The following is a 27848-nucleotide window of genomic DNA, read 5'->3' as shown; positions in this document are numbered from 1 at the left end:
TGAGCAAATCAGGCTTCAACATTCTAATGAGGATAAAGTTGTTCCCTCAATGCGTCAGCATCAGCTGTACGCAATGTCTCGTTCCCTTCTCATGGAGCCAAGGTTACCTTTAGTAACCAGAGATGTTTTACAGTGTAAATCAAGATTGTAATAGGCTATTATGTAGTCTACTGTAGATTAGAACAAAATATCATTATATAGTATAATAACAATTGCAAAAAGAATTACAACTGAGAAGTGAGCATCACACTATAACACAAAATAAACTTGAAAACTTAAAAAAGGCTATATATGAGAAAAATGTCCAACACGTACAAATGTTTAAACGGGGTCTTTAAGAATATAATCATATACCTAGGATTGATTAAAGGGTGAGTAAATCAAGGGATAATTTTAATATTTGGGTGTATTAACCCTTGGGTGAATTAAAATATGTTTAAAATGTTCGCCCTGCTCTGACATCTTGAAACGCTCTTTCACTGCGCATGAGCAGAGCAGCGGCGCTCTCGCAGCGCATGCGCAGAGGACTGAGCTACTCGTCGCAAATGTCAGCGACGCGGACAAACACTGTCAGACTCTCAGCGGTTCAGTGTGAGAACGAGAAATGACTGATTTCTACAGTTGTGACGTTCATTCTTAATAATAAACAAGCTTAAAGCGGAAGGAGTTGACGGAGATATGGAGCAGGAGTTTGAGGACATAGATTCAGAGGGCCGCTGGCAGAACCTTTATTTAGTAAGTGAAGCTAAGTCAGCTAGCATGCTAATGAGCCACGCAATCTATAGTAAGCCGAGAGAAAAATATCTCTGTCTTTTTTGTCTCTTTTTAAACTTTAATTCAGTGTGTTTTCACTGTTCTTCGTTTTACTGTTGTTGAAATGGGGATAAAATGAAAGTGAAGCTGTAAAACCAGGATGTTATGGTGGTTGTTCTTTTGTAAACTGAAGTGTTGTGAGTGAAACTGTAACTGTACCTCAGAATCTAGTGAACTGCCTACCTAGACAGCATGTTTGGGCACTGAGTCTGTTTAACTATATATTTTTTAAATTATTATGCTTAATGTTTTGTCACAACAACAGAAAAACTGTAGGCTGAGATTGAAATCGTAACGAACCGTACGTTGTATACAACATTTAACGTGATTTAACGACAAAAATGCCGGCAACGCACTAGGTTTTGGTACAGACATCTTGTGACAATGTAACATTCCCATCGTTTAAACGAATAACAGCTGTTAGCTATTTCTGACTTAAACACGTTTATTTACTGTAAACACCAACTGTTACGTTTTCTTAATATCATTGGCTAAATGTCATCCGTAAACATAAAAAAAAGCAGTCTGTTAAATAAAACTGCCATGTAGTCTCCTTCACATTCAGTATCCTCTTGAACAAAATCTTTTTTAAAAACTTGTATCTGGATTTCAAATCTTTCACTCTTGTAGTGCTAAATAAACAAACATAATATGTAAAGGCCTCATAAATTTATTTTGTTGTTGAGGGAGTTTGTCTGTAACTAAACAAACATGTAGCTTCCTTTCCAGTAATCTTGTGTTACTTTTTCTGGAAGCAGTAGCAAACAACATGATCAGCGAATTTATTTTAAATTATTTTTTCATGTCCTGTGTTTGCAGAAATGTGCAGTTGACTTTACTGAAATGACAGTAATGACCTGATTTAACTTTTGGTTTGAAGCTCTACTTGTATTTCTTTTCCAGGAAATACGCAACCAGTCACATGAGTGTGCTTTCAAAGTGGCCAAGTATCCAGAGAATCGCAATAGAAACAGATACAGAGATGTGAGCCCATGTAAGTAACATCAGGTTCGCCTAAGTGATATGCCTCTCGTCATGGAAGGCAACTAGACTTTAATATTGCATTTGACATTGTTTCCCTTTTTTCCAAACATATCAGTTGACCACAGTCGGGTGAAATTAGAAAACACAGAAAATGACTACATCAATGCCAGCCTAGTGGTAATGGAAGAAGCCCAGAGAAGATACATACTTACACAGGTGAGTGAACTCCACCCCGGCCAATAAATTTACTCTTAGAGCTGCAAGCATGCAGCACTGACAAGGTTCCTGAGGGTCCTTAAAAAGGCTCAAATTCCTTTTTATGAGGTCTTAAATTTAGGGACAGAAAAGAAAAACAGGAATCATGATATGGCCTAATGTTATTATTACATTTCATGAAGCTGTTACTGAAGTAAATAAATTGAAGTGCTGCACGTTCAAAGTCAAAACACAGCACTGTTGCACTTGCACACTCTACAGGCTCACAATTTCAGAGCAGTTTGCAATCAATCAAAACAGCACATTTATGCCAATAATCTTATAATCTACTCAATGTATTGTGACAATGTTTACTTGATATTGTAATATGTTGTGGATGTTTATAAGTGTGCAGATTATGTGCATATTCTTTGTCTTTTTAAATGAGCAACTGGAAGTAGTAAAACATAGACATTTCAAAATAAGAGTCCTAATGTATTTTAGGGTTGTTTGTAATAAAGTCCTACATTATCTGGGTTTTTTCCATGTCAAAAAGTGGTCTTCGGTGGTGTCAAATGAACACGGCCATCCACACACACAGTACAAAAAAACGTACCCATGTAAACTGCCCAGTAATGACCATATATCCAAAATAAATGCAAAGAAACAGTTTGTAGTATTAACTTATCCTGAATATTCATCAAATGGCATACAGTATAAGATTTTGTTCATTGCTATAGTTTTTCATTGTCAGTTTGATTCAGTCGTGCGTTTTAAATATGGTTGTATCCAGAAAATTTGCAAAATGTAGTTAGTAGCATGAAAAATATATATTATATACAGAAATCGAGAAAAGATCGCTGCCATTATAATCACTGAAGCTGTCATTACTACAGCATGAGGTACACAAAGCTGCACTCTTGCGAAAACTCCTGTTATAATCAATGAAGCTGTGTAATGAATCTCTTTTTGACATTGTGTTTTATACTTTGTTGGTTATAATGAAAGGATTTGCTTGTGTACAGAACTCGCGCTGGCTAAATTAAATGCATCTAATTGGCTATTGCATTCAAGCGTTCAATAGATGTGTTTTACAACAGCCGTCTATCAGTGGGTACTGGTACTGCAGAACATTAGGTATCGTCAGATTAAATGATCAAATATATATTTGGTGGGACAAATTCATTTGAGGCCACCAAAATGTTTTTTAATGCAGGGAAAAACCCTGATTATGCATAATTTTAGCTACACAAACTGCATCTGGCATTTAATTTAACAAACTCTTGGAGCTCATAGGAAGGTAAGACGAAAAACATTTAACACCTTCATTATATGCAAGTATCGACACAATAATCTGTTTATTGTCTTTCTTTAGACACGTTGTTGTATCATCAAAATCCACTATCCTCTAATTCATATGTATTGATTTATTAGTACATTAATCAATTTGAGTACGTATATATAATGAGTGTATATATTGTAAAACATGTATTGAGTATTTTAAACTTGAAGTTAACCTGTTATGCAGCTGAAGGTGTGCCCCAGTTTAATTAAGTTAAAGTATTGGTTCACTTTCAAATGAAAATTACCCCAAGATTTACTCACCCTCAAGCCATCCTAGGTGTATATGACTTTCTTCTTTCAGATCAACACATTTGGAGATATATTAATAAATAAATCCTGATACATCCAAGCTTTATAATGGCAGTGAGCGAGACCAACGAGTATGAATCTGAAGAAAGTGACTTCATTCATCATAAAAGTGTACTCCACACGGCTCCGGGGGATAATAAAGGCCTTCTGAAGTGAAGCGATGCGACACTAGTTTCGTTTTTTTTGTTGTTGTTGTTTGTTTTTTTCCCATAACTTAAATACGGAAGGCGGTCTGGCGAAACCTAGATATTTTACTTTATAACTTAAATATGTATATTTTAAATATGGATATTTTTCAAATTTAACATATCCATATTTTTTTTTTTTTGATATGGATATGTACAAACACATTGCTTCGCTTCAGAAGGCCTTCATTTACCCACCCGGAGCCGTGTGGAGTAAGTTTATGATGGATAGAGGCATTTTCTTCAGCTTCATACTCCTTGGTCTCTCTCACTGCCATTATAAACTCGGATGCATCAGGATATTTATTAATATATCTCCAATTGTGTTCATATAAGTCATATACACCTAGAATGGCTTGAGAGTGAGTAAATCTTGGGGTAATTTTCACTTGAAAGTAAACTAATCCTTTAAGAGTTTGAGTCTGAGATACATTATTTATTCTCTATGGTATCCATTTTATCTGTGCAGCTCATAAAAAAGGTTATTAAAAAGTCTTAAAATTGTTTTTTAAAACTCTGCAGAAATAATCACAGCAGTGTTAAAATGAAAGGATAATGTAGTATATTTCATGCTTTGATTCTTCATATTTATAAGACTAGATTATTTTTTCAGTAGAGCTGCACGATTCTGGATAATTTGAGAATCACATTTTTTTTTTTTTTTTTCTAAAGAGATCACGATTCTCCCACGATTCTGAACAGAGTAACTGTTAACTAAAGAATATAACATGTAATTTATGCTGCCTTCACGTGCTATAGGAAATTTGATAATTTTCACGTGAGTGATTGATAATTTTAAGTCGTGATTACGAGCTTATCGATTCTGCAAGATTGGGCGTCCATGTGCAATTTCTACCTAGGAAACTCATTACTATAGGCTCTAACAAAATGTTAATTGCTGCAGTCTATTTAAGTGTTTAATTAAAGCTGGAGTCCGCAACGTTTTTTGTTAAAAATTTGCAAAAATGATAAAATGAGAATATACAACATGAATCCATTTTCCAAACCATGTTTTTGTCTTATCCTGAATCATTATGGTGCACTTATAATAAGTGTTTATGTTCGGACTATTTCAGACCGGACTGGTAGGACTCGCCACAGAGTATCACAGTAACTGTGTGACTCGCCTTAGACATACACGGAGAAAAGTAGCTCCGGCTAGATTGTTCCTCCGCAAGACGCATGCAGTTCTATTTATTAACCGCTAGAGGGATAAAAATCGCGGACAGCAGCTTTAAATTGAATGAATTATTTAAAAAAAAAAAAAAAAATATCAGTTTGAATGATTCAAAGACTCACTCAAATACTTGACTTGTTTTATTATTTTTGGATGAATTTCTTGAAAGAATGATTTGATGACAAATAAAACTTTTTTTTTTTTTTTCTTTTTTTTTATACAGCCACTTCTCACCACCTAGTGGTGTAACAATGTAATCGATTAAAATTGTTATTTGAAGTGCCGAGTTACATTCAAAAAGTGATATGCTCTATTTTGATCGCTACTAAAGACGTGTCTTTTTAAAAAAAAATCTTATCAATAAACATGTACTTCTATGGTATTTTGAATATTTGTAACAGAAATATTATGTGGTTGAAAAGACTGTTTGTGAAGCTGTTTAAAACCTATTCATGACAACTGCTTTCTCTGGGTCAGAGACGCAGATCTGGATGTTCTGGTGTGATTTTGTCAAAGGTTTAATAGACACAGGAGAATCGTTGTCATATAGGAATAAGATGGTGTTTGAATCAAGATTGCTATCTTTTTAACGGTTAATCGTGCAGCTCTAGTTTTCAATAATAGAAAGCTTTTGTTTTGACATATTGAATAAGATGCCTAAGCAGGCACTTTTTTTGGTTATTTTGAGTAGACTAATTGCAGTCCCTCTGTAGAAACCTGTGGTGTAATGGCTTTGCTCAGGTACAGAGAACAGGATTGTGAACTTAGCAGTTTTTGGTAAAACCTGTGTGTTACTCCTCTAGATTCAACACCATTGGCTACCTTCGCTCCACTGGCAGTTGCTTTACATTGATGTTACTACAGGATGATGTAGGCAGGTGGTAGGTTTTACGCACGTCCATTACCAACAAAGTTGTGTGGGTAGCATTTCGAAGGTCACAGACTCTAAAATACATTAGTCAGCCTTTTGAGATGCGGTTTTCGTTTGATATTTTTTAACAAATGTGTAGGTGTGCCAGACTTTTTGACATTACACGATTTTGCATAGCTATCTACTAGAGATAAGTGCTGGGCGGTATGACCAAATATTTGTATCACTGTATTTTTTAAGACTCTGGAGGTTTTTTTGTTTTGTTTTTGTTTTTTTCATTGTACTTTTATTGTGGCTTATTCTACTTATTTTATCAGGAATACAGAGAATATAAAAACAGTGTAAGGACAAATACTTTAAGTACTTTAAGAAATCAATTTATAAAACTGAAAATTTATTTAATGAAATCAAGTGAGAATTTATAATTTCTTCAATTAATACCTTTTACTTTTATTTTGATTGGTTGTCATGAAATGAAGACATAAGATGATATATGACAAATGACGATAGTTTTATTAAATGAAATGGTGAAATGCTGGTAAAGTGACTCTCAGCTCTGCCAATGAAGTTCATGTGTCCATGTCCTCATATAGTGAGATGGCAGACGCTGAAGCGTCACGCAGGCTTCAATATGTGTGTAGTAGATGAAACTGTGGCGCTCATTCACACAGAAATGCAGAACATGCAGACTTCAGAATTCAATAGCAGTATTTTCGAGCTTTAATATCCACAGACACTAGTCCATATTGAGATTTGATTCACTGTATAGCCCTACTTTTGATTTATTCACACAAATTCCATAGCGTTCTGCTTTATACAGTAAGTTCCGTATGTGACTGGATTCCGTGATTCCATCCATGTTTATGCAGTTAACGCTATGCAGTTAATGGAGTTCCTCTCTCGATACTCTACATAGTGCTCTTCATGCCCATTGAATATATACAGCAATAGAGGTGGTGCAGGTATGACATCAGAACCCGGAAGATTCATTCCCCGCTGATTCCTTCAAGATTTTCCGGTGGGGTTTTATGAGAGTTTTCGATTTTATTTGTAAAATAAAGCCTGTGGTAAACATAACTTGACTATACTTAGACATTTTAAAATAAATTGAAAAACCCCATTATAAAACCCCATAGGAAAATCTTAGAAGGAACGAGCAGCTTATCAGACTTCCAGGTTCTGAAGTCATACCTGAATCACTCTATTTTTTCAGCAATGCACCAGGATGGCGTTATTGGATAAATGCATATCGTTCTAAAAATTAAAAACAATATACCTGATGAACCTTTTACCACCCCCAGCACTACTAGAGATGTGCAAGATAGGGCTGCACGATATTGGAAAAATTGACACTGCAATATTTTGTTTTTCTGTGATGTATAAATCACCAGACGACTTCAATAGCTCTATATTTGGAAAGAATTAATAATTCTAGGATGATTGGGGTGATTTTGTAGGTGAGTGCATACACATAGAAAATAATGAACAAATTACAAGCATAGATAAATATAATAGAACAAAGATGCAAATTTATATTTATTTTTTCCAGGTAAGCCTAACAGTATTCAGATACGGAAATTGAATAATCAAATGTAAAATAATACTGTGTGTAATGATTCATAGTGTAAAATAATACATAGTGTAAAATACATAGTCTCACTGTATAAATTAAACAATTAATCTGTGTTAAAACTACAACTTTTTTTTTTCTTTACCCTCTTTCACGTGCATCTGTGGCTCTGTGTGTGCAGGTGCGCACATAAAACAGCAGCCTGTTCAGATTTGAGTTCACTTTCTCGTCTTTGTGTGATCAAATGGTTTATAATCTCTTGAATGTTTAAACTGACAGGACCTAAAACATGTTCAAATGATAAACTTTAATTGTATGATGGTCACACTTTGCTGTTAATCAGAGAATCTTGTGCATTTTAAATCGTGTTGTCTTGTCCGTACGGATTAACTATACTAGACATCGCACATCCTGCGATGTGACTATCGTGGATGCGTACGTCGTGATTTCGATGCTAAAACGATATATCGTGCAGCCCTAGTGCAAGATTACATGTTTTGATTACATGCTTGAATTAGGGTTTACCCATTGACTAGTCAACTTGTCTGTCTATCTTATGTAAGCTCTGAAAAAAATTAAGCTGGTTTCATATTTCTTAAGGGGCTATTACATAAGACATATTCTTGTGACCATTTTGGCCCATTCCTTCCTATTGTCAAACATTCTATGTTTGTTTCTTTATTGTCAGGGTCCTCTGAGAAACACCTGTGGTCACTTTTGGCTGATGATCTGGGAGCAGAAGACCAAAGCCGTTATCATGCTCAACAGAGTAATAGAAAAAGGCTCGGTAAGCATCATTGATCTAAACCTTTTAACTTTGAAAGCACCACACTTTCAGCCTCCATACTTTCATACTTCAATGAAATGTAAAGGCTTTCTGTTATTCAAATAGTTCATATTAGAGAGCTCAGCAGAGCATTAGGGAGTCTAAGTAGTATGTTAAAGAACTAACAGATCTGTAGAAGATGCAGTGCTGTTAAGACTATTAACTAGTCTTCTATAAATGAAATAAAATAAAAAAAAATAAATGTTATATGAAAAACTTTAACTGAAAATTTAATTTAGTTGGTTGTTCATTTCTTATTTTTGTTTAAGTACTAAAATTTAAAGCAGAAATAAAAATAAATGACAAAAGCACATAAAGTTATGTAAACTACAATTAAAATAAAAAATGAAAATATAAAAATAAATGTTAAATCAAAATACAGTAGTCAACATATGAAGTGGATCAAAAGAAAAGTTAATCAAAGTTGTCCTAAGAAGAAGGTTTTAGGACAACTTTGATCAAAGGATTTGATCCACTTTAAATGTTGACTGCTGTATTAATAAATAAATACTGAATAAATGATGCTACAATGGTATTGCCATCCTGTTTTTTTTGTATGACACTGAGGTATTTTATAGAACACTTTATTAGAAAATCTGAGTCTATGTTCAGTTTGAGTGCGTTGGTGAAAAATACTACCAATATATATATTTCACAATAGAATAATATGACAGATATTTTAGAAAGGCCTAACCTTGAGAATATATATATATATATATATATATATTTTTTTTTTTTTTTCAGATCTAGTAATTTATTAAAACAATACATAAAAATGCAATTTAGGTATTTTATAATTAACATTTAATTACTGAATGATTAAATTATTTAAAATTAATATTTCTCAATTCAGAATTCATGATATTTGCACATACATGTGAACTAGATTTTTATCTTCATCTCACATCATTTTTATATGTCGTTGAGCCAGTTATCAATGTATATTCTGTGATGTATGCAGTGGGTGTAACTGAAACTCAGTGGGTGTAACTGAAACTCTTTTTGGCAAATTTTAAATTGGGACATTTAAATCAAATAACTGTCAAATTTTTGCATAATGTCATGTGTTTATGGACATAGTCTAATGACTATTCACATATAAGAGGGTCAGATACTATCACAGAACATAAAAAGGAAACAAGTGTTATTTAGTCTTAATTTTGCACTGACTTGCACTGACTTTTGTATCCAAATTTTATGGACAACATCTTAAAACAGCAAAAAAAAAATCAGCCTTTTAAGTTTTAAAACAACTTTTATATCAGGAAGTTTTTAAATAAAAGAGATGTTATTTTTTTCTACACATTCCTTAATGCAGGAAAAGTGTGCACAATATTGGCCGACACAAGAAGAACGAGAAATGTCCTTCCGTGACACCCGCTTTGTGGTAACACTAGTGTCAGAGGACATCAAGTCATATTACACCACCAGAGTGCTGGAACTCCAGAACGCAAATGTAAGTTTGTCATATTAACCACTGAAAAACACATTAATGCTCACAGAATATTCTTTCTATCTGATGTCTTCCTATGCAGATTTTAATTGCAGTTCTATTCTTTTAGCAATACTAATATCATGTACATTTCTTGTCTGTTTTTTCCCCACTTAGACAGGAGAGACAAGAGAGATCTATCATTTTCATTATACCACATGGCCTGACTTTGGCGTCCCAGAATCCCCAGCCAGCTTTCTCAATTTCCTGTTTAAAGTGCGAGAGTCTGGCTCACTCGGGATGGACCATGGTCCAGCAGTGGTCCACTGCAGTGCAGGAATTGGGCGATCTGGAACATTCTCTCTGGTCGACACTTGTCTTGTCTTGGTGAGTTGGATTTCTAAAACTAGGAGCCTGAAGAAATATAACGTTTTTGTGAATACTTAATTGCACATTCTGCCAATGTTTCTAACATCAAAGCAATTTTCAGATTTGCTGTGGACTGTAGGTCACTGAAGGGCTGATTTTCAGTGATATGGATACAAAATAGGCAATACATTTACTTAAGCCACTTTTTGTATAGTCTGATTTCAAGCATTTTTGCATAGATGCATTTTTGCATTTTAAGTCATGAGAAAACAAATCCAGTCAAGTGTTTTCAAAGTTATGACCGGCAATATTAATTGATTTTTACCAAAAAGTAAACTGTTGGGAGAAAAACCTTTGACTTTACTAGTCTCAAATGATTAGACAACATATACCCGATTGTGGTGCCACATCATGAGTTATACTTGCGGTATTGTATTCTCATGAGGCTTAGAGAAAAGGGGGGGGAAAAATAATATAATTTATATATATATATTATTTTTTTATTTTATTTATCCATTTAAATTTATTTATTAACCACTGCTTTTCCTCTATCACCAATGTGTTCAGATGGACAATAGGAAAGACCCATTGGCAGTGGACATCAAAAAGATTCTTCTAGACATGAGGAAGTATCGGATGGGTTTGATTCAGACCCCCGACCAGCTGCGTTTCTCATACATGGCTGTGCTGGAAGGTGCCAAGTACATTATGGGAGACTCCTCTGTGCAGGCATGCCATTTTTTTAACAGAATCACCATTAACTGGACCCTGGACTAGATTTACTGTGTTTGTGTTTATTGTGTTTATTATAGTTTTTTTATGAATGTATGCAGAAACAATGGCGAGAGCTCTCCAGAGAGGACCAAGAACCCCTATCTGAGTCTCCCCCACCGCCGCAGCCTCCTAAATGCACAGAACGCTACAATGGCAGCAAGTTGTCTCGTCTGGAGGATGGGATGGACTCAAAGACAGGAAAGAAAACAGGCCTAGAGACCCCCAATAAAGAACCAGACAGAGATGCTCGAACAATGTATGTAACAAGACATTGTATATTTTAGATTTAACAAAGAGGTTCCGAAACTGAAAGTGATAAGGAATCAGCATTCATCAAGCATGACTTCAGATGCTGGATTTGGTTTCCAAATGAGTCCCAGGATTATTGTACTATTTTAATGTTTTAGAATGGTTGAATTACTGATTTGCTTCTATAATTTGATGAATCTTACAAAATCTGTCAAGGTCATATTTCATTCCAAAAAATATGATATGAAAAATATAATTTAGCTTTAAGAAAACAAGGCATATTTTAAAACCATTTACTTTTTGAGTTGTTCATTGTTTTGTTTTTTTTGTTTTTTTTGAAGACAATCAAGCACATTTCACATTTCAATTCGAAAAAAAAAAATTATACATTGTGGTATTACTTAAAAAATATGCTGATTTAAATCAGTTTATTTTACTGTAAGAATGTGTGAAATTCTGTAAGAAGTGTGAAAGAAGTGTAAACCTTCAGCTTCGGGTACAGGAGTGCAAGCAAAATTCTGCTGCATTGCGATGCGTTACAATGGATGCTTCAGTACCATACATGGCATCATTATGCACCTGTTCAGAAAGACAAATGTTCCAGTTTGTTTACTTTTATGTGTCCAGTGTAGACAGTCTGTGTCATGTTATGTCAAAAAATGTGCCTGGTGCAGATAAGTTGGATGGGTTTATTATAAGTGAGACGCTCGCGTTCGCTTTAGATAGTGTTATTAGCCTACTCAGTTGCTATTCCTAATATGTTGGACCTTTTATTGAATGTAGTCTATACCTGTTGAGAGATGCCTTCTCAAACACCCATTAAGAGCTGTATTTGTGATGAGTTGGGAGAGGCCTTTTTGTAATTTCGCTAGGTGCCACTAGTGTCGCAGATACTACATGCTTAATTTGTTTTTTTCCTTTTGGTTTTGGGTGTGAACTGGACAGTTTCTGTGAGATTCACCCATTTTGTTTCCTAAATTAAAGGGTTAGTTGACCCAAAAATGAATGCAGAGAGCTACTAAAGACATATTTAAATCAGTTCCTGTGACTACAGTGGTTCAGCCTTAATGTTATGAAGCGAAAAGAATACTTTGTGTGCCAAAACACTGCTTCATGAAGCTTCGAAGCTTTACGAATCTTTTGTTTCGAATCAGTGGTTTGGAGCGTCTATCAAACTGCCAAAGTCGCATAATTTCAGTAAACGAGGCTTCGTTACGTCATAAGTGTTTAGAAATGTCATTGGTTTACACTGGGAGGCATGACTTTGGCAGTTTGATTGACACTTTGAACCAATGATTTGGAACAATAGATTCGTCATGCTTCGTTGAGGATTAAATATCTATTTTGTTCTGATAGACTATGAGTTTGTGTTCTGCTTTTAGTGAGGATAGAAAAAAATACTTTTTACTGGAAATGTGACTTGTATAGTACCTTGTTAGAACACTGTTAAAATACCACATTGTCATGTTATATTCTCTGTTTTCTCTTTCCAGTGGTCACAAAAGACCAAGAGATGAGAAAATGTCCAACCCCATGCAGAAGACTCAGAAACAGACAAAACCCAGGATCAACGACCCTGATAAGAAAAGAAAAAGGTGAAACTGTCTGTCTGGAAGGAATGTTTTTTTTTTATTGTGCTCTACTCTTCACTGCCTCACTGAATCATTTCAACATGTCTGGTCATGTGTATGTAATGTCATATAATCCCACAGATCCTTCAACCCACTCAGTTCTCATAATGTCACTTGGTATTCAGTGTCTCATATGTAGGTGCCTCACTAGACTTTTAAGTTACTATTTAGTCTTTTGGGCCATTCAGAGACCAAGCCATTTGCAGACTCATGTCACTAGGATATACTTGTGTATCTTGCCATCTGCAAAATATATCTGTTGTGTTGTCATATAACAGCAGAAGCAGCTCAGTTTCACCAGTGCGGATCAGTGTACTGCTGTTCTTTTCTCTGTTTGAAATGGGGCATCTACCCAGGGAGAGAATTGAGCTGCGATTCCGTGTGCCTTTGTAATCTCTGTGTGCCAGAACTTACTGTAATTTGCGAGTTCAACTGGCATCACTGATAATACTATATTATATTAATAATATCATAATAGAATAACAAATTATATAGACATGTTGGTCAATACAATAGCAGATAATTATTTTGGAATATTTCTTTTTACAAGTTTTTCAATATCCACCATCATAAATTACCCTAATTGGCGAGTATGACAGATCTCTGACAGAAGGGGGCAAGATTTCAGACTTGAGTAGGCTAGTGGGATGCTGATGTAATCAGATGGAGCTTGATAATAAGTCTGATGGCCTGTTTAAAAAAAAAGAAAAAAAGAAAATGCATTCTGACATTTTCATGACAAGCAGATTTTCCCCTAAATGCTCATTACTGTAATACACTGTAATACAATGTTTTCCTTTTTAATAAAATTTATTTCAACAAATACTGCTATGATCTGTACTTACAACTGTACTTCAAAAATGTATTAATGCCTTTTAAAATATATCATTACTTGCATGTTAAAGTGAGATTATTTTTTTTCACATTACACTAATGATAATTTGGGGGGAAATATAAAAATACAAGAAACTTTTTGAAATACTCATGTTAAAAGTAGTCTTAATTTTCTTTAGTTAACGAGGTTTATTTTATTTTTTTTATTCAATCTTCAGCAATTTTGTAAGTGCAAGGAGGTCATATGTTACATATGAACAGGTTGTTGGGTCAGGTCAGCGTTGTGTCGAGGCTTTGTAAAGTTCTGTATAGCACAGGTGAATTCTGGCAGTAACTGTCTTATATTATGGTTTCAGTCTGGGCTGTATTTGCTGTACGTGACACAGCGAGTGCTGCCCTGTTGGGAAACCTCCCTAATGAGGCAGCAATGGCACATCTGCAGGATTTTTTGTAAAAACAAGCTTGACCAGGCTCCTCAAAATCTTCAGGCTGTACGTGAGCTCCAGACATGAGCCTTGTGTGCTGTGACATGCTGGTTTGGAGCTTGCTGCTATTCTTATGGCCGTGGCTGTTGGCATTTTAAGACTGAGCTTAAGCATGGTGTGATGTTTTTGCTTTTTTTTTTCTCAGATTAAGACGTTTGCTTTCTCTACTTGAATGAGATTAAATTGTGTTCGCAATGGCTAATTTAAACAACTTAAAAGTCTTTTGAGGGCCAAAACCTGATGGTTCTTGAAATGTGGCGAAGTTCTTTATTTTTTGGTACAGCCTCAGTGCATTAATTTTCAAATTTGAAACATTTGTGGGCGTGTGGTTTGTGTGCAGCACTGGTATGTTTCTGCAGACTGAGCTAAGAGTGTGTATTGCTTGGTTAATTTGTGTGTCACTAAAATAGATTTATTTCTTTATTTTTCATGTATATTTTTGTTTTATTCTGCCATTTTAGTGAAAAGGATGCATGTATAACAAGATTTTTTTAAGCAAAAAACTTCCCTCACTTGCCTTCATGCCCCCCTTTATCACGCTCAGGGTTGCGTTTCCCAAAAGCATCGTAAGCTTAAGTTGATCGTAGCTCCATTGAAACCAATGGAGCTACGATCAACTTAGGCTTACGATGCTTTTAGGAAATGCTACCCAGGTTTGTAACAACTGAGAAATGAACCCACTAAATATTTATCATTGGATGGATAAATATCAGTGGATAAATATTTATATCAGTCAGATGTATAAAAATGTATAAAGATGAACAAAATAGTCTAAAAACCAGTGGTTCTCAACTAGGGGACAACTTTCCTTGAAAAAATTAAATTTCTAAAATTATTTAAATGTAGTTATATTAATGTAATCTTAATTAAAATGCTTAAAAACACTTTAAAAAAATGTACAACAGTTTACATAATTGTGAGCAACAAAGTGCCTGAGGTACATATCAGCTCAGACAAAAGGGAACCTTGAAGTCAAAAAGGTTGAACCACTGGTCTAAACTGACCCATCATAACATGCAGAAACATTTGAATTACTGAAGCCAAAGGGGTGAATAAGGAGTAGGGAACAGCATACCAATACTGAATGTAATTTTTTCACAGTAATAAGAGCTTAGTCCTTACTGGTCGTTAATGCCCCTACTGCATGGTGGGACATTAACTACCTGTTATTATTCTTAATAGACTGTCAGAAGCAGAGCTTAAAAAAAACATGCATATATTGAATGTGCCACTTAAAGGGATCACCCAAAAAAATGAAAATTCTGTCATTTACTGTCACTTTCTGTCTATATCATGGAACACATTTGACATGGAATGCATGGGAATATTTATACCAGTCTGTCTCATCTCATTTACACATAATAAAAGCCGCATAGTTACCTCTAAGGCTGCGTTTACACTGCAAGTCTTAATGCTCAGATCTAGAGTTGTAATCACAAAACATCTAAGTCCTAAATTTAGGACTCCTACATTTTTGCTGTAAGAGTATTATGCACAAAGCATTTTAGCACTAAAACTAGCTCCTAAAATCTGTGAAAAGTTAGGCAAGTCACGAAGACCAAATCATAAACAATCCTAAAATGGTTGTGCCCAAAGACACTGAACACCATGGGCGATAGAGCTTTGAATCGTGAGCCTTTTCTTCATAAATGCAATAAATATTTTGATGCACATATTTTAATCTGTGACGACATAACTTGAAGGTTAATTTATGTACAGGGAAAATGTATTGAATGATGGAGAATAAAACATTGCGGTCAAGTTGAAAATAATATCCTATCGTCCTTTCTCTTTTCCACTCCTCTTCCAGTCTACTTACTGTCCTATCATAATAAAAAGGCAAAAACCGCAAAAATAAATCTTTGAAAGTAAAAAAAAATAAAATAATTGTCCGATTACCTATGGCAGTTGTTTTTACGAGGTTACTCTTACAAATGATCAAATAAGAGTAAATGAGTAAAATAAGCGTATTTGGCGTGCTGTCCGAGAAGAGGCTCCGAGCTCGGAACTTAGACCAAACCCAGAGTACTCCCAAGAGTGAGCAGTCGGGGTGGCAAAGGGATGCAGAAAACTGTCGAGGTTAACTAGGTGAGTCGGATGTGTATTTATATGCCTCCTATCGAGCTGATCAGAACATGCTTCTCCCCCAAAAAAAATTATTTATTTTTTTATTTTTTTATATATAAAGGTGCCCTAGAACCAGTTTTTACAAGATGTAATATAAGTCTAAGGTGTCCCCTGAATGTGTCTGTGAAGTTTCAGCTCAAAATACCCCATAGATTTTTTTTTTATTTATTTATTTTTAAATGCCTATTTTGGGGCATCATTAACTATGCACTGATTCCCTGCCCCCCAAGCTCTCAACGATAATACAGTGCATTTACAAAGTTCACACAGCTAATATAACCCTCAAATGGATCTTTACAAGATGTTCGTCATGCATACTGCATGCATGCGTTGGATCATGTGAGTATAGTATTTATTTGGATGTTTACATTTGATTCTGAATGAGTTTGAGGCTGTGCTGCGTGGCTAAAGCTAACATTACACACTGTTGGAGAGATTTATAAAGAATGAAGTTGTGTTTATGAATTATACACACTGCAAGTGTTTAAAAATGAAAATAGCGCCGGCTCTCGTCTCCGTGAATACAGTAATAAACTATGGTAACTTTAACCACATTTAACAGTACATTAGCAACATGCTAACGAAATATTTAGAAAGACAATTCACAAATATCACTAAAAATATCATGTAATCATGGATCATGTCAGTTATTATTGCTCCATCTTCCATTTTTCGCTATTGTTCTTGCTTGCTTACCTAGTCTGATGATTCAGCTGTGAACATCCAGACGTTAATACTGGCTGCCCTTGTGTAATGCCTTGAACATGGGCTGGCATATGCAAATATTGGGGGCGTACATATTAATGATCCCGACTGTTACGTAACAGTCGGTGTTATGTTGAGATTCGCCTGTTCTTCGGAGGTCTTTTAAACAAATGAGATTTACATAAGAAGGAGGAAACAATGGAGTTTGAGACTCACTGTATGTCATTTCCATGTACTGAACTCTTGTTATTCAACTATGCCAAGGTAAATTCAATTTTTGATTCTAGGGCACCTTTAAATAATAATTTGTCACTTGAATTCTGCAATCTCTCAAGTAAGAGGCTGACAATTAGCTAAACATATACTTGTTTAATTATTGACACTTAGCCTGTATTTTAAAATCTTTATTTGAATATGGCAACAATTTTATTTTAAAATCTTGATTTCATTTTAGTGAGTGAAATAAGTATTTGATCCCCAAGCAAAACATGACTTAGTACTTGGTGGAGAAACTCTTGTTGGCAAGCACAGAGGTAAGACGTTTCTTGTAGTTGGTCACCAGGTTTGCAAACATCTCGGATTTTGGTCCACTCCTCTTTGCAGATCTTCTCTAAATCCTTAAGGTTTCTTGGCTGTCCTTTGGCAACTCAAAGTTTCTGCTCCCTCCACAGATTTTCTCCTTGACCTTAATGTGCTGCTTCTTGAGCCACTCCTTTGTTGCCTTGGTGGAATGTTTTGGGTCATTGTCATGCTGGAAGATCCATACATGACCCATCTTCAGTGTTCTGGCTGAGGGAAGGAGGTTCTCATCCAAGATTTTACGGTACATGGTCCCGTTCATTGGCCCCCCAATGCGGTGAAGTCGCCCTGTACCCTTAGCAGAGAAACAGCCCCAAAGCATAAGGTTTCCACCTCCATGCTTAACTGTAGGGATGGTGTTCTTAGGGTCATAGTCAGCATTTCTCTCCCTTCAAACACGGCGAGTTGAGTTGATGCCAAAGAGCTTAATTTTGGTCTCATCTGACCACAGAACTTTCTCCCAAGCCTTCTCTGAATCATTTAGATGTTCTTTGGCAAACTTCAGACGGGCCTGTACATGTGCCTTTTGAGCAGGAGGGACCTTGCGGGCACTGCAGGATCTCAATCCATTGCAGCAAAGTATGTTATTTCTTCCATTTCTGAATAATGACACCAACAGTTGTCTCCTTCTCACCAAGTTTCTTGCTGATGGTCTTGTAGCCCATTCCAGCCTTGTACAGGTCTACAATCTAGTCCCTGATGTCCTTTGACAGCTTTTTGGTCTTGCCCATGGTGGTGGAGAGGTTCGAATGGAAGATACAGATTCTTTGGACAGGTGTCTTTTATACACATAACAAGCTGACATTAGGAGGACTTTCTTAAAGTGACTGGACTAATTTGTGTTTGACATGGGCACAAACAATCTGTAGGGGGCAGAATTCTTGCTGGTTGGTAGGGGATCAAATAGTTATTTCACTTGATCAAATGCTAATCAATTTATAATCTTTTATATAATGTGTTTTTTCTAGATTGTTTTGGTTGATATTGTCTCGATCCATTAAAATAAAACTACCATAAAAATGATAGACTCCTCATTTCTTTGTAAGTGGGCAAACTCTCAGGAGGGGATCAAATAATTATTTTCCCCATTGTATCCAATATCAATAATATAATATACAATAATCATCAGCAAAAATTATTCTTGGTGATTGTTTTACTATGGGAGCAGATTTTTCTGTTTACATGTGTGCAACAAATTCCAATCTGTGTCAGATGTGAGAAAAAAAATCTGTTTTTTTTTGTTGTTTTTTTCAGTGTAATCGCAGCCTAATACTGGGTGACACAACCTGCTTGAACTATATCTAGTGGTGATTCAAAGTATTCATATTTTAGTTTTGACTTTAAAGCGACATTAAGGAGAAATTGAGATGCATCGAGAATCATTTTGAAATTGCATTGTGAAGATTTGAATCATTTGGTGGTTGGCGATTCCCAACAATAATTTAAAAAAAAAAAGAAGAAAAAGAAGGTGTGTCAACTATATTTATTTGTCATAGCTGATCATAAAAATTGCTTAAGTTATTTCTTCAGTTCTCTCATGTCGTTTGACCGTCAGCTGTTTTTGGAACTTCCCATTAAGGAACAACAACAATTCTGCTAAAGTTCTCCTTTGTGTTCCATAAAAGAAAGTCATGTAGGTTTAGAACAAAATGAGTGCAAGTAAATGTTTCATTTTCATTTTTGGGTGAAGAAACCCTTTTATGACCCTTTTGTGATTTGAAATATTACATATTTGACTTTGTATTCTGTGCTTGTATTGACAGAGCAAGAACAACCAGTGACTCCTAAATCCATGGCAACCTCAGCAAGTGATCTCCAACCCATAATCCTCCCCCATCCACCCCAATGTTTTTAAAAGCCGTTAACAGCATGAACTCTTCGAGAAGGTTTCTCCACTCCGAACAACGGCACACACCAGCACTATATGTCAGTGGAGGAAACTCAATAATAATATCAAGAGGACAGTGCATCGCCATGGTTTGGATTGGGTTTTAATTTCATTGGACCTATTGTCTTTTTTTTTATTTTGCTTTTTGTTTTGTTGGAAAAAGCAGCAAGATCTGAAATAGGTCTATGCATTTCTAATGCTGTTCACACATTGTATTTTTAGACAACTTTTTTTCAAAGGCAAAATGAAATGCTCTATTTTTTATATGAAATTACTTGAAATTTCCTATATCTACAGGGCTGTATGCTCAAATCCAGTTTGTGAGATTGTTAGATGATGTCTTATGCTGGAGTGCTCACATTGTGTACATAGTGTACCTTATGAGATGTAAAAAAAAAAAAAAAAAAAAAAATTTAATTGTACAAAATGATGAACAGACATTGCATTTGGTTAAAACAAACAGAACAAACCCGCGGTGTCTGATGTTGAAGAGTCTTACTTTTCTTTATCCAAGAGTAGGATCCATGAATAAAACTACTATCATTTAGTTTCTGTAACTATGCGTTGCTTCATTCACTTTATCCAAGCAGTCAACCACCAATCTAAAATTATGGCTCATTTAATTCTCTTTATGGACTAAGCTGTCCAGTTCATAATTCAACCCTATAATAATAATGTGGCCTTTTTAAGACCATGCATAAAAAAATGCTATTACTGTAAAAATATTTTATATTTTAAAAATATAAAAAATTTCTATGAAAGTGCCTTTTTCCTTTTTTTTTTTTTTTCTCCATATTACAGGAAAGAGAATTGGGGGCTATAATATGCTTAATTATGTAAATTTCCCAATGAGAGAAACCTTATTTGTAATTTTATTTCATCATGAAAAACACTTTTTCAGTGTTTTTTGAAAGAAGTATCTTATGCTTACCGAGGCTGCATTTATTTGATCAAAAATACAGTAATATTGTGAAAAATTAAAATTTATACATTTTTATTTAATCTTATGATTAAATTATTTAATCTCATCCATTATTCCAGTCTTCAGTGTCACATGATCCTTCAGAAATCATTCTAATATGATTTCCTGCTCAAGAAACAATGTTGTGCTGCTTAATATTTTTGTGGAAACAGTGATACATTTTTTCAGGATTAGTTCAAAAGAGCAGCATTTATTTGAAATAAATCTTTTGTAACCATTGTCTTTACTGTCACTTTTGATCAATTTCATAAAGTAAAAATCTTACTGCCCCCAAACAGTAGTATATAACCTGGATATTTTTTGACCACTTGTTACATTAAGCCCATGATAATATTTAATTTCCATCACTGTGTGGTTTTAAGACAGTGATGATGGGATATGACTTGACGCTTTTAATGTGGTAATTCTTGGTGCACCAACAATGAAAGCATAGTCAAGGGGCTTTAAATGTTTTCACTTTCTTCCCACAAGAACAGAGTCACACACAACTGGTCACAGCAGGTTTAGAGCTGCGTCACATTACAAGAACTGCTACACTGCTGGGAAACAAGTGGAAGAGAGCCAGAACTAATTCTGTCATCAACTGGTGGGCGGAGAGATGAAAAAGTATCAGCATGACAAGCATAATGAGAAAAAACAATACGGGACAAACAATTTGCCAAAAATAATGTTACGGTTTATTATTTCTGTACTATTTCACTTATTTACAAGCAAAATGTGTATATAAAGCTTTGTGTAGTTTGACAGCTCAACATCAGTGATTCTCTGATTCATGTTCTAAACGGTCACACCTACAGTTCAGCAGAGTTGCAAAAAGCATGTCCAGGCGCAAACATGATGCTTTCAGCCGCGCTTCAGAAAAGAAGAGGTGGGATCCCACTGCCGAACAGCAGCCTCCATGAGGGAGGAACCTGCCACTGCACTGAGCCCTGCGTCTAAGAGAAAATATCACCATTAACAAAGCAACAACGCTATCTATGCTGGAAAAAAACCTTTCACTTCTGAAATGATGTAACCACATCCTTCTAAGGAAATGTGCCATGCTCAACAATAAGTTTTGAAATTCCATCCAATGGTGCTTCTGCATTTTTTTCTTTTATAATAACCAGATCCCATTTCCCCATGGGTACTTAAAGTCTTAAATTAAGTTTCATCATATTTAAGGCCATAAAATGTCTTAAATATGTTAAATGGTATAATAAAAGTCTTCATTTGAATTTTAAGAGGTCTTAAATTTGGGGAAGGAAAAAACAGGAAATGCAATATGGCTTAAAGGGATAGTTCACCCGAAAATGAAAATTATCCCATGATTTACTCATTCTCAAGCCATCCCAGGTATTTATGACTATCTGAATCTATTCAGATTAACACAATCTGAGTTATATTTAAAAATATCCTGGCTTTTCCAAGCTTTATGATGGTAGTGAATGGGGGGTGAAATTTTAAAGCCCAAATAATGCATCCATCCATTAAATAATCCATACGACTCCAGTGGGGTTTAATAAAGGCCTTCTGAAGCAAAGTGATGGGTTTAGTGAGAAAAATATCTATATTAACTATAAATAACTAGCTTCCAGCAGATGGCCGCATGCATCGATTTGCGGCGGAAGAGTAACCTCTGACCCAGCACATGACGCAATGATGAACGCGGAAGCTCAGAGGATAGAGCAAATCAAAATACAGGTCACAAATTAGAAGTCTAAAGCAAGTATGCGTACGGTCATCTGCCGGAAGCTAGTTATTTTAGTTTATAAAGTTTTAAATATGGATATTTTTTTTACAAAAATCCATCACTTCGCTTCAAAAGACCTTTATTAACCTCCTAGATCCGTATGGATTATTTTTATGACAAATGGATGCATTTTTTGGGCTTCAAAATCTCGCCCCCCATTCACTACCCTTATAAAGCTTGGAAGAGCCAGAATATTTTTAAATATACAGTACTGTGCAAAAGTCTTAGGCCACCTTTAGATGTTGTTTTAGCAAAGATATAATGAACATATATAATAATTTCTCAGTCTCTTTATTAGAATATAACCAGAAAAGCAGGAACCTGGCTCTCTTAAACCTAAATGGAACGGAAAAGGACTGGTAGGCCAAGAAAACTAAAAATCTGATGAGAAGTTTCTGAAAGTGGAAGAAGTCCAGGATGTCACACTAAATACTGATTTCGGCTTAAACAATTTTGTTCTGAATTTTTTTATTTTTTTTATTTTGTGTACATATTTCCTGTATTTTCTGTTTGTATCGGAATAAAGAGACTGAAAATTTTTATTTCATTCAAATGAATGGTCATTAAAACATTGCTAAAAAACAAAGCTGGTGGTGGCCTAAGACTTTTGCACAGTACTGTATCTCTGATTGTGTTCGTCATCAGGATGGCTTGAGGGTGAGTAAATCATGGGAAGATATTCATACCTTTAATGTGATGAACTACAAAAGGCAATGATTAAATGCAAGTTCTACGCATTTCAAAGTAAAAACCCGGCATAGTTGCGCGCATTCTACATCCTTGCAGTACGTAATCAATGAATAACCCACATTTAAGCCAAGCGATTGCTTATGGTCTACTAATAATGAATTATACCGTTTACTTTTATGGTGTTAATATCATAACTGCAAACTTGTCGCCTTACTAGCAGAGAAGGAATTCTACTTCTGCTCTTTTTGTTCAGACCAATGCGAAAATCAACCCATATTTTTACGCAGCATACACATACATGCTGTTATAAATGTTAACTGGTTGATCGACAAGAATCTAATATGCATTCTAAACCAGGATAATAAGGTGTGTGTGTGTGTGTGTGTGTGTGTGTGTGTGTGTGTGTGTGTGTGTGTGTGTGTGTGTGTGTGTGTGTGTGTGTGTGTGTGTGTGTGTGTGTGTGTGTGTGTGTGTGTGTGTGTGTGTGTGTGTGTATATATCATCCCTGTTCTTAAAAATTTGTTTAAAGTCTGAAATGTGAAATTCATTTTTTTTTTTTTATCATTTTATAAAACTTTATTTTGTCACACTTTACAATAGTTATAGTTAATGTATTAACATTAGTTAATGTATTAACTAACATGAACTAACCATGAGCAATATATTTGTTACTCTATTTGTTCAGCTTTGTTAATGTTAGTAAATAAAAATACAGCAGCTGTTCATAGTTTATTCATGTTAGTTCCCAGTGCATTAATTAATGTTAACAAATACAACTCTTGATTTTAATAATGTATTAGTAAATGTTGAAATTAACATTAACAAAGATGAACTAATGTTAACTAATTTAGTTAGAACCTAAAAAACAACCTTTCTTTTTGTCAAAACCTATTTGAACTGTAAAGGTTTTTTAGACTGGTTTTTACAGTCATTTTAGTGTTTAGTATTTTACCATAGACATTGCCCTACTCCACTCATAGTCATACGGTATTGATTTCACTTGTGCAGGTCTTAAAAAGCCTTCAATTTTATTTTAAAAACCCTGCAGATACTCAGTTTCTTTCATCACCATTATTCAGATCAAAGTCCCTTTTATGGAAAGTCTGTTCACTCGGCGGCCGTATTTGCAATGCCTCCAGGCAGCTATTTCGGACATCGAAGACCAAGTCCTACTTATTTGAATGGGGGAAATCAAGAAATCTCAAAAACTGCTTGGTAAACTCACAATTAAATAACATTTCAAATCAGCAACAAAATCTGACATGGACTGTACCATAAATGTTGTTTCTTATGCTCAAATAGCATTAAAAAAGCATATTTTTCAGGCTAGACGAGCCAATGTGCATGTGCAGTCCTACGAGCGAGTCTCAGGTTTCTATGGGAAACGGCAGCTGCAGTGACTCAATGACTTTATCAATCAGCGATTGGCTCTTTTACTTCGAAGGCGGGACGTATTATAGGTACATATTGCACATTGCAGTTTCTCCCAACTAATAGGAGTGAACAGTCTTTCTATATCTATAGTCTTTGTTCAGATTCAGTATATTTTCTCAAACACTTACAGGTTTTTCCAGTAGATGAAACCAGTCATTGAGATGGTTGATGAGAGCAAATGCATCAGGGATGTTGTCCCCTTCTGAGCAGAAGATCAGCAAAACTGCCATAGGGATGTCCTCTGTGCAGCTGACAAAAAAAAAAAAAAAAAAAAAACTCTTTTGGCCAAATTCACAATTGTAGATTTGATCATTTTTCGACTTTTCGATGACAGTTTTTACCAGTCTGTGTAAAGGGCTTTGGTCACTCCTCCTCCAGGAATATAGAGCCGCTGCTCTGAGTCGGAGATCCCAGGGAACATGCTGATTCTCTCCATCTCCCTCCAGCCCAGCTCCTCCACCCTCTGGCCCTCCTCCTTCTGCAGAGACGGGCTCAGGAGGTACCGCAGAGGAGTGCTTCTCAACAAGAAGACGTGGACATCAGCAACACAAGCACAGGCAAATAATTGAATCATCTGGTGTTTTGGTGACTTTTAGAGGATGTCTGAACATAAGTCAGTTCTCCTCACTATGCATAACAGGTGTAGAGAATCATCTACTAAAGTTTGAGGCACAATACATATCTATTAGTATATTGTTTTATCATTTAAAACATGTTTTAATTGAAAAATGAAATGTTTGTGTGCTACCTTAAAATACATGCCATGAAGTTTGATATGTCACTTAATACACAGAACAAAATTATAAACGCAACACTTTTGTTTTTGCCCCCAATTTTCATGATCAAAGACATAAATTAAGTCTTTCCAATTTTCAAAGATCCAAGACTTTTTCCTAAGGCACACCTGTGCAATAATCATGCTGTCTAATCAGTATCTAGATATGCCACACCTGTGAGGTGGATAGATTATCTCGGCAAAGGAGAAGTGCTCACTAACACAGATTTAGACAGATCTGTGAACAATATTTGCAAGAAATAGGCCTTTTGTATACATAGAACAAGTCTTAGATCTTTGAGTTCAGCTCATGAAAAATGGGGGCAAAAACAAAAGTGTTGCGTTTATAATTTTGTTTAGTGTACAATGATATCAAAGATCAGAAAATTAACTTAACTAATACAATGACATTTAAACAATTTTATGTGCAACAAAAAAATAATTGCCTTTATTTACATTCTATCTATCTGTCCTCACTATTTCATTACCCATGAAGCTGTTGGTCGTCTCTCTGATAAGCGTGACTGCTTGACAGCAGCACACTTCTGAGGAATCCACTACTCTTGATCCAGGAAACAATCAGCTTTCGGAATGATCTGACCTTCGTCTAAAATAAACAGTAAACGGCAGTCATGTGCAACTGAAATAACAATATTGCCTTAGTGGGTGACTGATATATTGTACTGTATTTTTGGCATTTTATAATTATCGCCATCAGATGAAATTTTTTCTGCTTTATATATAAAGAAATTATTCAAATAAATTAATAAATACTTACCCCCAGTTTCACAGACAAGGCTTAAGCTAGTCCCAGACTAAAATGCATGTTTGAGCTGTTGTAACTGAAAGTAACTTGTACTGACAGATCTTAAAATATGTCAGTGCCATTGTTTTGTCTCAAGATTCACACCAGTAATGTTTTTTTTCTAGTGAACGTTTATAAATGCTACTTAAATGCCTTAATTGAACTAAGGCTTAATCCTGGCTTCGGCTAAGCCCTGTGTGTGAAACCGGGCCATAATGTTTACATATTACTTTGGTTTAAACAAATAAATAGATTAAAATATATCAATATAGTACTATAATACTGTAGCGAGTTAAAAATCATAAATGATGTAACAATAGAAACTAAATATTTACCAAATAATACTTTAAAAATATTTATAATACTTTTTTATCAATATTAATGGGGTCTTTATTCATGAAACTATATTGCTAGCATTAAATATTTAGTATGGCATTAAATCATATTTGGGGGTCGTGGTATCTAAAAGGATTGAAACTCTCTGCTTTATCAGCAAGATATTGGCATCAGCCATCAAAAACTCCATATTGGTCCACCACTAAACTGTACAATAAAGTGTAAACTTGTATAAATGCACACCACTAACCTGGATGATGGGTGTTCTTATCTGCAGGACAGCCAGCTTTAAGTCATTGTGTGAGTAAACTGCACAAACACATTGAAAACATCAGCCACTGTACATGCAAGAATTGGTGGTGAGGGAAAATAATTCTCAGGAATTAAAGGTTAAAGCTGTAGTATCCCATTACCCTCTGCGCTGGTGCTGAGCTGGGCAGCATCCTCAGTGGATGTTGCATACGGGTTGTTCCCAACCATGGGAATCAGACAGTCCGTGTGGAAGTATCCCACTCTGGGCATATTTAATGTTGAGATGAGGAGATCCACGGCGAGCTGTCCCACATTTCCAACAGATACTGCAGGCTATGCACATGACACACAATTATAAGTAGCTCAATGATAACTGCAGCATACAGAGGATCACACGAGTTTGTGTTGATGATGAAGCTAAAATACTAATGACGGCAAATAACTTACTTACCATTATCAACGTAAAGCCTTTAAAAGATGGAACATCATCCCCCGCCGAAATGAACATTTTTAAACTGTTTATATCTAATTTAGAAGATATTTTAGATGAATTGCAGTGGATCTGTAGTGATTTTTACTTTCAATTTCCTGCGCTGTGGAAAAAAGGACCTGACATTACTGCGTCATGCCTCTCCGGGACAGCCTGATGCCTGAACAAAAAAAATCAAATCTATTAATTTGCAACGTGTATATTGACCAGTTTTTGGAAGCAAAAAATTGTAACATACATAACAATATTTCAATTTTTATCAGACCTTGAGAGACAATAATTTGCAGTTACAAGCATTTATTGCGATATAATCTTTTTAAACGTGTCAAAATAAAAGTCTTTAGCTAGCGAACTTACCAGCTAAACGAAATTTTAATATAATAATAATCATCATTGTTGTTGTTAATTAACTTTTTGAGGGTTCAAACATGCTCGAAAACTCATGAAACTTTGCATGCGCGTAAGAAGTGATGAAAAATTATGTCTGATATGGCTTTCAGAATTAGGTGTGGCAAAATGGCTCGATAGCGCCACCTACAAAATTTCAATTAAGAACCCTTTAAGCTACGTTTCACGTACAAGTATGAAATTCCTACAAAAAAAAAAAAGTCTGGAAAAAAAATCTGAAAAGCCAACAGGAAGTGAGATATTTTGAATTTTCTTTGCAAATTTTTTGCAGTTTTTGCAATTTCCAGATGTTGTACTTTAACGAACTCCTCCTAAAGCTTTAATCAGATCAACATCATATTTGGTTAGTCTAATCTTAAGGCCTTTGCCATGTTGAATTGAGAAGATCTTGAGTTTTCGCTGAAGGGCGTGTCTGTGGCGGCCTGACCAATTTTGATGTTTCGCCATGAAAGGAAGCTGTTGTAGGCATAGGCTAATGAGTGATCTGCTCCAAGAGTCCTGGCCTGAAGACATCTACATCACAATATTCAATTAGACATAGTGCCACCATGCCAGGAAATGGCATGCTTTACCCTGTAATTCATTCCCTGAAACACA

The 27848-nt window shown here is 35.3% G+C and overlaps 2 protein-coding genes across 3 annotated transcripts; one reads left to right on the top strand and one right to left on the bottom strand.

The window, feature by feature from the left end:
- The first annotated feature begins 527 nt into the window (after positions 1–527).
- On the top strand, positions 528–19904 carry ptpn2b (protein tyrosine phosphatase non-receptor type 2b). Of its 2 annotated transcripts, none has more exons than XR_010897239.1 (10): positions 528–735; positions 1717–1807; positions 1913–2013; positions 8137–8235; positions 9593–9730; positions 9884–10093; positions 10643–10804; positions 10909–11105; positions 12592–14054; positions 19223–19904. XR_010897239.1 is itself a non-coding variant. In XM_067410813.1 (10 exons), the coding sequence occupies exons 1-10, from the start codon at positions 679–681 to the stop codon at positions 19245–19247; spliced, it is 1182 nt and encodes a 393-aa protein (XP_067266914.1). In that variant the 5' UTR covers positions 528–678; the 3' UTR covers positions 19248–19904. The 2 variants fall into 2 exon arrangements, 1 of the variants encoding a protein (XP_067266914.1); XM_067410813.1 differs by having other exon boundaries at positions 12592–12693.
- Positions 19743–26964, bottom strand: psmg2 (proteasome (prosome, macropain) assembly chaperone 2). Its single transcript, XM_067410814.1, has 7 exons — positions 26805–26964; positions 26515–26686; positions 26352–26410; positions 25449–25567; positions 24527–24700; positions 24314–24434; positions 19743–21264 (listed from the first exon to the last, which is right to left on the bottom strand). Exons 1-7 carry the CDS (start codon positions 26859–26861, stop codon positions 21184–21186), a joined length of 783 nt encoding a protein of 260 aa, XP_067266915.1. The 5' UTR covers positions 26862–26964; the 3' UTR covers positions 19743–21183.
- Positions 26965–27848: the final 884 nt, after the last annotated feature.

The sequence above is a fragment of the Chanodichthys erythropterus genome, chromosome 15 (assembly GCF_024489055.1).
Source record: "Chanodichthys erythropterus isolate Z2021 chromosome 15, ASM2448905v1, whole genome shotgun sequence".
NCBI classification, from domain to species: Eukaryota; Metazoa; Chordata; class Actinopteri; order Cypriniformes; family Xenocyprididae; genus Chanodichthys; species Chanodichthys erythropterus.
Note: the sequence above shows the minus strand (reverse complement) of the source record. Positions and strands in the feature narration are given on the sequence as shown.